Source organism: Furipterus horrens, unplaced genomic scaffold, assembly GCF_987537825.1.
Source record: "Furipterus horrens unplaced genomic scaffold, mFurHor1.1.pri manual_scaffold_3, whole genome shotgun sequence".
Taxonomy (NCBI): domain Eukaryota; kingdom Metazoa; phylum Chordata; class Mammalia; order Chiroptera; family Furipteridae; genus Furipterus; species Furipterus horrens.
In genome coordinates, this window is record NW_028327173.1 from 41,415,576 (window position 1) to 41,426,183 (window position 10,608).

Sequence of the window (10,608 nt, forward strand, 5' to 3'; positions counted from 1 at the left end):
CAATTACTGACTGTGTATCATTTATGTCAGGCACGATGCTAGGTACTGAGGACAAAGAAACAAGAAAACATTATCCCTGTCCTCCAAGAGCTGACACAGCTTTTACTCTCATTTTTTTCCGAATTTGGAAGTGAACCAATGACTACTTAAGTATTCATTCTAGAATTACACTGTTCAAATACATCAGCCCATAGCCACACGTCTAACTACCGAATACTTGAAATGTGGCTAACACGAAATCAGATGTACAGTAAGTATAAAGTACACACTGAATTTCAAACAGTATGAAGCAAAGAATGTAAAAGATCTCAATTTATGTTTTTATATTGATTAAATGTTGAAATAACATTTTCAATATACTGGCTTAAAGTATATTATTAAAATTAATTTCACCCATTTTAAATGAGGCTACTACAATTTTTAAATATGCAACTCACACTATTTTTCTATTAAAAGCAATGATACAGGCTATAACGTCTGGGGAGGGTTAGAGATAAGAAAGCCTAAGGAAAGGGTTAACCTATGATAATTAAAAGGTATGGAAACACTCTGAAATCAACATAGCAATAACTGGAAATAAAAGGAATAGAAAATTTTTGGCTTAAAAGGAGGTAGAAATCCATGAAATAGATAAAAGAATTAAAAATAAAATGCTACTCATTAGACTATTATTAATAATCTTTATAAATCATAAAATCAGAAATAATTTTTTTCAATCCTCTCATTTTACATATAAGAAAACTGAATCCCAAAGAAGTTAAACTGCTAACATCATATACAGATGAAAGGACTGTGGACAAAGAGCTCGTGGCTGAACCACGAATTAGAATCCACAACTTCTGTAGGAAAATATCTTTATCCTTTTGTATTTGTTTTGTGCTTTTTACTTAGATTCCTCTCACCTAACACCTGTAAGCTGGTAGAGTAAGAAGCAAGAACTTTTACATATTCTAGTTGTGTCCTTGGACAAATCAACATCTCTGGATTTCAGTTTAATATGTAACTGAAAATGGAGGACTGGACTAAATGATCTTGGGACTAAAGGTTCTAGTTAACTTGAAACATTCTTTAATTCCAAGTCAATATTCAGACAGCCTGCCCAGGCTCTGTAGCTTCAGCTTCACTGGAGAGGACACTCCAGCATCATCGCAAGATGTCGATTCAACACGGGAGGAGACAGATACCGTGTCACTCCCGAGTCGGACTGCACAGCCATTCTCGGTGGTGCAGATAAGACTCTTAAGAAGCTACACCATCGTCTCTCGAGACGGACAGCTGCCGCCGCCGACGATTCAGACAGTATAAAGAGTTGGCTGGCAAAAGAAACTCAAAAATATTGAGTCATATTTCAGACTTAGCAATGAAAACAGAACCAGAGGAATAAAATGCAGCTTTTTGCATAGGTAAGTAACACATTATATAGTAGCAGTCTGGGTCCAAATATAATCATCTAGTAATTACCAGTGGTCTCATTTTGTAAGTTTGCATTTAGAGGTTTTTAACCCTGAAATCTTTTCTTTCCTCATAATCATTAAAGGATACTCTTCTTCCAACAACATTTTCTCAATGACAGCTCTGTTCTCTTCGCTGATGGTGTTATCCAGAGTCCAAGGCTATTAAAAAAGAGAATATATTTTTCTTTTTACTTACTACTTCTTGAAATTACTTTCTATATTTCATTAAATGAAAACACATGATATAATGATTACCAATAATAACAGCTTTCATTTACAGAGTGCAAAGACATATCTTTGATTCCCATGATAACTCTATGAAATAGGCATTATTACATCCATAGCGCTGCTAGCATTTCAAGTGGGAGGGCAGAAACGTGACACACAAGTCTGCTGGATTCCAAGGCTCAGACTCTTGTCTATGATAAAGTAATAATAGCTATTATGTATGAAAAACTGTTAAGTTACCAGCATTTTGCTAGGTACTTCTATTCCCCAAACTCACAATTATTTTTTCCTTCCTTGAATGATCACATTCATTTTCAACTCTCAAAACTTAAAAATTTTCAGCTCAGGTCTTTTCTCCAAGCTCTATCAAGACTGTTATTTCCAACTGCCCTCTCAAAATTTCCACTTGCGTATCTACTAGGCTTCTTGAATTTAACATTTAAAAGATAACTCCCCATCTATACCTTCCTTCACCTGCTTCTTTCCCAGCCTTCCTAGCTTTCTAAATGGCACTACTTGTCATCAAGTTATTTCAGTTAGAAACCAGAGAATCATCCTGGATTTTTTTTCCCCCTCAATCTCATATCCAATTTACCAAGCAGCTCTACCTTCAAAATAGAATTAAAAAAAAAAAAAAAAAAATGTTATTTATTAGAGAGGGGAAAGGAGGGAAAAAGAGGGAAAGAAACATTGAGAGAAATAAACACTGACATGTTGCCTCTTATAAGTGCCCAGCTAGGGACAGAAACGCAACCCAGGCATGTGCCATGACTGGGAACTGAACCGGCGGCCTTTAGGTTTGTGGGACAACGCCCAAAAGAGCCACACCAGTCAGGGCTCAAAATGTAATTTAATTAAATTTGTCCATTTCTATCTCTTCTGCCACCACCTCAGGCCAAGCTACCTCCAAATCTTGTTTAGATTACACACATGTTTCCTAACTGGTTTCTTGATTCCACTCTTGCTTCCTGCAAACATGATGGAGCTCTCACCTGCCTCTCCAACCTTGTTGTAGCTGTCACACCCCCTTATCATATTTTAGACACTGGCTTCCAACCAGAGCCTTTGTGCTGCTATTCTTTCTGCCTAGAATGTTTTTTCTCAACTCTTCACATATCTACTCCTCTCTTACTTTTCAACTTAAATGCCACTCCTCAGTTTCCCTCATTGGCAACTTTATCTAAGGTAGGTTCCCCATCCTGTTACCCTCATCAGCATCTAATGTCCTTTATGATTTATAATTAGTCCGTCTACTTGTTATCACCTGGCTCTCCTTTAGACTAGAAGTTCCTTGAGAGCAGAACCATGTCTGTCTTGATTATAGCTGTAACCCCCAAATCTGCCCTAGTGTCTGGCACATAGTAAGTACTCAATAAATAGCTGTTAAAGGAGGAATCGAACCCTGCAATGTTCCCCATTTTTCAGATGATAAAACTAAGGTCCACAAATCTGGTAAGTGATAGAGCAAGGATTTGTACTTAATCCAGCGGGACCCAAAGTTGTTTCCCTACAGGACATTTTTCAAAATCAAAAGAAGTTAAGAATAAGTTCTCTGCTACTTTTACAGTAAGAAAAATGTTTCAATATATTACCTCTGTTGAGTGCTGTTGAATGCTGAGAACTAGTACCAAATTAAAAAAAAAAAGAAGAGGTACTCTGGGTAATAATAGCTTAATGTACCTAATATTTTCATAAAATACTTACAATAAGACCATTCTCAGTTCTCCATGATGAATCAAGATAGTGATCTTGTAAAACAGATGCTCTATTTTCATCGCTTCTGTAATAATTAAGAAATCAGATATGAAAGTGATGTAATACCAGTTAATATATACAATTTACACAGGAGTGACTCACAGGTTGAGATGTTAAATAAATATGTAGTTCCTTTGTCCCCTTAACAAACAGATTTAATGTTGCAGAAATGCCTGCTTTACCTCTTTGGCCTGTGAAATATAGAATGGCTATATATTTTAATTGTTAAACATCAACTCTGTTCACTTCTTGTTTCCCAAGAAGAAACAACTTCACAAGAAAAAAAATACCTCAAAGCAGCAACCACACGTGCTCTGTGGTCATGAACCTATACTTCAGGTTTCTTTTGAGAAATATCCATGTGTATGTAGACATTCAACTTGACAATTAATTTTTTTAGCTTTATCTAAAACATAAAAGCTACCATCAATAAATAGCACCACCCTTAAAATGGAAAATAAAAACCAACCAAATCCAAGAGTAGAAGAACCAAAATAGAAAATACTTAAAGGATGGTCCAATGAAGATATAAGAAAGTGTGATGTTTTAGTAACAACTCATAATTTAACGAATTAACTTGGGACTTATTTGGGTTCTTTTCTATGTCCACAGAGAAATAAACTTTGTTATTTCACTCCTTTCATTAAACTAAAAAGAACTCCCTAAAGTCACATTTTCATTTCGTATGCAGAAAGGCTGAATAGCTAAATATTTAAGTTTTGGGAAGCCCAATCTATGATATAATTAAATTTAATATTTGCTTTTATATTTCCTGAAGTTCTAAAAGTTTCCTAGTTAAGTTACTGACTTTTCTCAGACCCAGTGTAGTGCTAAGAATGTGTACCTCTTAAACGGCAAAAACCTATTCACACATTTATATTTTTGCATCCGCAATTAGTCCTACAGTGGTTACAGTGAGTTGTGGGGCTAACAAAATAAAAGCAATAATGTCCCTCAATTGTTGAAGGCAAAAAGGTTTAACTCAAGTGTCAACTCTAATTTGGTAGGGTCTACCAGAAATGCAAAATAAAGGATTCTGAGGCTTGTATCAGCAGAAGGAAACCTTTACTTAACCAACTAGGTCTGCCAAGAAAGAGTGCAGGAAGTGAGACTGGTATCACTTCAAGTTTACTTAGAACTCTTTTTACACAGTGTGCCTCAATAAGGAATAGCAACATCCACAGCTCTGGTGTATGTATATGGACACCTACCTGCATCTCCACAGGTACCAAAAATTAACATGTTAAACCTGAGGTCACCTTTTCTCTCCCATCATTACCTATCTCAGTTTTTGGCATCTCCATTCCTCTAGAGGGACAAGCCAGAAACCTGGGCCTGCCTTTATTTCCTCACAATGTATTAATATATTCAATTTGTTGCCAATTCTTTTGCTTCTCCCTTTTCCAAATGCAGTTCTTACACTATATCCACACTGACCTTTGAGGACCTGCAGTTTCAGACCTTATAATTTTCCCTGGTTAACTGCAAAGGATAAAGCTGACAAGTCATCCACCTTCTACCTTTATCTTTTCCACATATCTCCATCTGACATAAGGAAAGGTTTATTGTCTATCTCATCTAATAAAAATGTTAGTTCTGTGACAGCAAGGACTTATTTTTGGTAACTGATCTATACCCAGCCCTTTGCATACAGAAGGTGCTCAACTAATTATTTCTTGAATGATTGAATGAACGAGGTAGGTGAAGCATGGATCACACAGGTCTCTAGGGGTTAAGGAACGTACAAAACTTTATCATAAAGCCTACTGGGGATTGAAGAAAATAACAGGATCAGATCTGGATGCAAGAAAGAATGCTCTAACTTCAGGGAAGAGTAGAAGCAGCCAGAGACAAGGAGCACTTAAGAAAGAATGATTGTATCAATACTATAAAAAGGTGACAGTAACTGAGACCTAGGAACAAGCAGTATGAGTAAAAAGAAGTGAACACATTTGGGAGGATATTTAGAATCAACAGACCCTTCATAACTGATAGAAGAAATGGAAGGAGAGGAAAGGAAAAGGGTGCATGCAGGCCTGTTCCTTGGGTGTCTGGGTACATGGAACCATTTATTGAAAGAGGGAACCCAGAGAGGCAGGTTTGGTGGGGCAAGTTAATAAGCTGAGATTGAGGTGCTTGTGGAACATCCAAGGGCAAACAGATTCAGAAAATTGGATAAATGGATCTGAAGTTCAGGAGAGATTTGGGATGGCAGCAGACTTGAGAAACATCAACATGTACGTATTAGGTTAACTTATGAAACTACAAAAATGGTCAAACATTGACTAAATTTCCTATTGTTCAACCAAACAGACAGAAATTTAAGTCTTGAGAGATGATATCACCAGGGACTGTGTGGTTACTAAGCAGAAGTCTTATGACAAAACCCCTTGGAACATTATCATTTAAAGGACAAGCAGAAGATAAGAGGATGAGAAGAAACTGTAGAAGTAGAATGGAAATCAAAAAGTTTTAATGCTTTCTTCTAACGTGGGTACCAAGACTTAGTAAGTACAAATGCTTCTTAACTTATGATGGAGTTTTAATGGTGCTGCAATGGAGCCAGTTTCCCTGAGGCAGTCAAACCTTTTAAGAGGAAGTATAGCGTACCCTGAAAACACAACTGGTTTAAGTAGCAGTTCATTTAAAATTAGCATAACACTAAAAACAAATTTAAAAAATTAACTCAGTATACTCTCAGATTTTAGGTTATATGATAAACTTTTAATTCATGTTCTAATACTATTGAGCCTAATAATTCCTCCATATTATAAGGATTTTCCTCCTTTTCTAAACAGACACTGGTCGTCGTCGGCAGCCGTCCGTCTCGAGAGACGATGGTGTAGCTTCTTAAGAGTCTATCTGCACCGCCGACAATGGCTGTGCAGTCCGACTCGGGAGTGACACGGTATCTGTCTCCTCCCGTGTTGAATCGACATCTTGCGATGAAGCTACAGAGCCTGGGCAGGGTGATATGGAGGGTCTGCTGTTGCCCATGCAGCAGACCCCCCTCTCTTCGCAGCTGAAGGGTCCAAGGGAAAGACGGAGTCAATACAGCTTGGCTTCAGGTGCGCCGCAGGAGTTTCCGGTGTTGACAACAACGTCAAACCGCCTTAGGGACTCCGGCTCCGGATTTTCTGTCGGGGTTTACTCCCCTAGCCTTTCCCCTGAAGAGGTATGCCGCAAGGCAGCGGAGGTTTTTTGGAGTCAGAGTTTTCCTTCTCTGATGTGCCCTGACTGGAAGATCGAACCAGCGACACTTAGCTCGCAGGCCGACGCTCAATCCACTGAGCCAAACCAGCCAGGGGTTAAACAGACACTGGTATGTCCTGATAAACCCATCAAAGCTGAAAATCTCCTAAGACAAAAAAATGCAATGAATACACCTAACCTAACAAACATCACAGCTTAGCCTTCAATGTGCTCAGAACACAACATCCAAAAAACGCTGGTAACACAGTTCACTATAGAGTATCTGTTGTTTACCCTGGTGATCCAGTGCCTGCCTAGGTGTTGTGGCTTGCTGCCAATGCCAGCATCCTAAGAGAGTATCATACCTGCATATTACTAGCCTGGGAAAAGTTCAAATTTCAAAATTAGACATACAATTTCTATTGAATGTGTATTGCTTTTGCACCACTGTAAAGTGGAAAATCATGTCAAAGGGCACTATTCCCCAGAATATAATGTTACTGATACTCCTCGGAGTTGGTAAGGCAATGACTCTGACCAACAGGAACCAATAACCTTTGTAGTCCTCCCTGCATAAAAGTAAGATGCTCACAGGTACCACCAGTAGATTTAAGGCTCAAACAGAGCAAGAAGAAAGAGAAAGAGAAGAAAAAGAGACAAGGGAGAAAAATTAAATACAATCAGAAAAATAAAGAAGAACCTTTGGAAAAGGATTAGAACCAATGCTCTCAGATGATTTTTCGTGTTCCAAGGTTAACTTATTTTATTTCTCTCTGGACTGCAGGTAAGTGTCCCTGCCCACTTCTCTCATAGACTTCTTATGAAAAGTAAATTAATTCATGCATGCAAAAGCGCTTGATCAAGATTAACTTGACCCACACAAATGTGAACAATGACTGTTATTAAAGGCACTCTACTCATTTTGTATAGCTTTGGGCTGCTCTGCCTAAAGATTTTTGGAAAAAATGACTATACATGTATATGAATTTAATTACTCCACACTTTTTCTTTTTCATTGTTCTTTAGAGAGAGAGGAAAGGAGAATGAGAAACATCGATGTGAGAGGGAAGCATCTACTGGTTGGCCCCCTACTTGCCCAGACCTGGGATGGTAAGCCCGGGCACTGGGGATCAAACCTGCAACCCAGGTATGGGCTCCAACCAGGAATGGAACCTGCAGCGCTCCAGCTACAGGATGATGCTCCAACCAACTGAGCCACACCAGCCAAGGCAATTACTCCACACATCTTTACAGTGCTTTAGAGTTCACAAGCACTTTAAGCCCTCTCTGTCCTGCATGGGCAAGGTTAGTATTCTTCTCCACTATTTACAGAGGTCCTAATATTAGGTTGGACCATATGAAATTGCCACTTTATCAGGCAAAAATGGCCTATGACTGGAAATTTCACATTTCAATCTACTCAAGTTCTAACGAAATCTTTCACAGTTACAAGCAACATAACTGTCTGAGTTAGAACCAGTCTTTTGATTCCTCATCAGTCTAGGTCTCTTCCATTACTAAAAGGAGACTTTGGCAGCACCTTTTTAAAATGGAATGTATCAATTTCTTACTCAAAAAGCAAAGAGTCGAAGAGCTAGATCTCTCAAGCTGGATGTTGCTGTTTGAAAACCACATTGGCCTGTTATACAGAAATCGGTTGACTCCAAGCTGGGTCCTACCCTAGTATCCCCGAGGGTAACGGGATGCTGAAGAACACATTCACTGAACACCTACCACATGCAAAAATACATCCCATAATTATTTCATTTCTTCTTGAGAATAACCATATGAGGTGCATATCATGAGTGTCAGTCTACACATGAGCTGTCAGAGGCTGAGACGAGTTACTAGCAGGTCCCACTGCTAGTAACCGGCGGGGCCAGCCAATGCAGGAGAATCCAGAGCTGTCCAGCTCAAGTCCTGCCCTGATCCTTAAAGTCAAGCTGCCTCTCAGGAAGTTTTTCACAATTATCCCTTTATGGAAGAAGAAACCTGCGGCCAAAGAAATGAAACGACACGCCCAAGGTGTAAGGCTTGCAAATAATGTAACAAGGATCCCCAAATTCAGGCCCCGCCTAGAGGCCGCCCTTCTTGTTATTGTTAGGCAGGGGCAAGGGGCGGATTCTGGCAAGATTCTGAGGTGGACGTAATGGAAGAAGGAATCTTAATTGTTGGAGACTGTGCAACGTGCAAGGCGGAGTCGGCGCCCTCACAGCATTCCGGTAAAAAATGAAAGAGCTGTCCGCCACCAGTTCCGGGAACCCCCGCCGCTGGACTCAGGAGTAGCCGGCGAGCGGGATGGGCGCGGCCCTGGTACGGCTGCAAGGTCCCCGTGGCCCAAGGGATGTTCTTCCACCTCCCAGCCCCTTGACACACCCGTGCACCCACGCCCCTCCGTGAGCCGGTCTATATGCCTCACCCTGGCTGTGCTACCGCTGCCACCACGTCCCCTTCGATATCCACATCCGCCTCCTCAGCCGCCATGATGAGGCCTGACCCCATCCGGACTCCTGAGAGATCTCGCGAGAGGTGGGAAGCCTGGGGGCGGGACTGTAGCGTCACGGGGCGGAGTTGAAGCCTCGTTGAGCTCCTCCCGAACCGGGGCCTCCGGAGCAGAGGAGTCGACTTGGGCCTGGGGCTGGGTGTTATCTGCGGTTTGTTGACATTTAAAGACGTAGGGAAGTTGCCCAGGCGTGGGTTTTGAATAGATTATGCTCTTGCAGAAATTCTTTGGCCCTTCGAGTCTCTCATTTGTTAAATGAAGATTATAGTAAATTTCTTTCTGGAGTGTTGAAAAGGCCAAGCCAGACCTGCTTTGAACTGTGGAAGAGGCTACAGAGAGGGACCCTTACCTGCTGGGTTCTTTTCTTTTTCTTTTTTCTCTTCTCTTCTTTTCTTCCCTCCCTCTCTCCTTCCTGATGAACTGTTAAAATTCAAAAAGCATTTTCATAATATAACTTATGATTACATATTTTCTAGAGAGCTTTACAATTAAATAAAAAGTCACTCTTATGACTGCTGGTCTTTATAATAACCCAGTGAGGCAGGCAGGGCTGGTTTCATCAGTTACACTCTACAGATAGGAAGGTGAGGCCCAGAAAGCTAAAATACTGTCAAAGGATACACAGCTAGTCCAAAAAAAAAAAAAATCTGGGATCGGAATTCCAGTTTTTTGACTTAATGGAGTGCTCACCTTTTACAAATTATGTTGTTACGAACTGTGAAAGATAAACACTATTTCTCTCAAATAATTTATGTCCTCCTGAAACCAGAAAAGCCGATGTTCATGCTGCCGGTCATCTACCAGACCCATTCCATTATAAATGGGCTCTTTTTATAAGGAAAAGAAAGTGTAGGTAAGGGGTTTGGAATTCAGGGAAAAGGTTAATTGGATAAAAGCTGCAGCATTCCCTCATCTGTGCCCTGGGTGGTGGTCTTTGTATCCTGGGCAGTGGTCTTTGTGTCCTGTGCAGCAGTCACTCCTGAGTGCAATGGCTCAGATACCATCTTGGTTGCTTGCAGTCCTCCCGAGGCACACAGGTGGGACTGCTTATAGTTTCCTGGAATCAAGTTGGGTCATACCTCCAGTTCCTGAAACAATAGCTTTTTATAAACATTGATTACTAAGTTTATTAGCTTTTACCTGAAACTAAAATTTTCCAACATTTGAGTCCCTCATCACTCCCAAGAAATTAGATATTGGCCTTCTGAAGTCTTCTACCTTAGCATTCTTTACTCCCTTTTTTGTAATTGTTCACTTGTGTGTCTCCACCACAAGACTGAATTCTTTAAGGACAAGGGCTGTATCCACTAGTCTTTATACTACTAACATTCAGCATGGTGTCTGACACATAATAAGTGCTCAATAAATATTAAACTGAGTGACTCAATCAATTAAGGGAATGAATACACTTTCCATACTATTCTCAACTTGTTCTGTCTCACTAGTGTTTGTGCTCAGCGCATAGGATTAGCTGCA

At 40.1% G+C, this 10,608-nt stretch overlaps 1 protein-coding gene across 2 annotated transcripts in view; it reads right to left on the minus strand.

The window, feature by feature from the left end:
* Positions 1–9,131, minus strand: part of MYSM1 (Myb like, SWIRM and MPN domains 1) — a 44,696-nt gene extending 35,565 nt beyond the window's left edge. For both annotated transcript variants that reach the window (XM_090269541.1, XM_090269540.1), the window contains exons 1-3: positions 9,049–9,131; positions 3,387–3,462; positions 1,543–1,613 (exon numbers count right to left, since the gene is read on the minus strand). In XM_090269541.1, the coding sequence (XP_090125667.1) occupies positions 1,543–1,613; positions 3,387–3,462; positions 9,049–9,131 (230 nt within the window). The remainder of the gene's footprint in view (positions 1–1,542; positions 1,614–3,386; positions 3,463–9,048) is intronic.
* Positions 9,132–10,608: the final 1,477 nt, after the last annotated feature.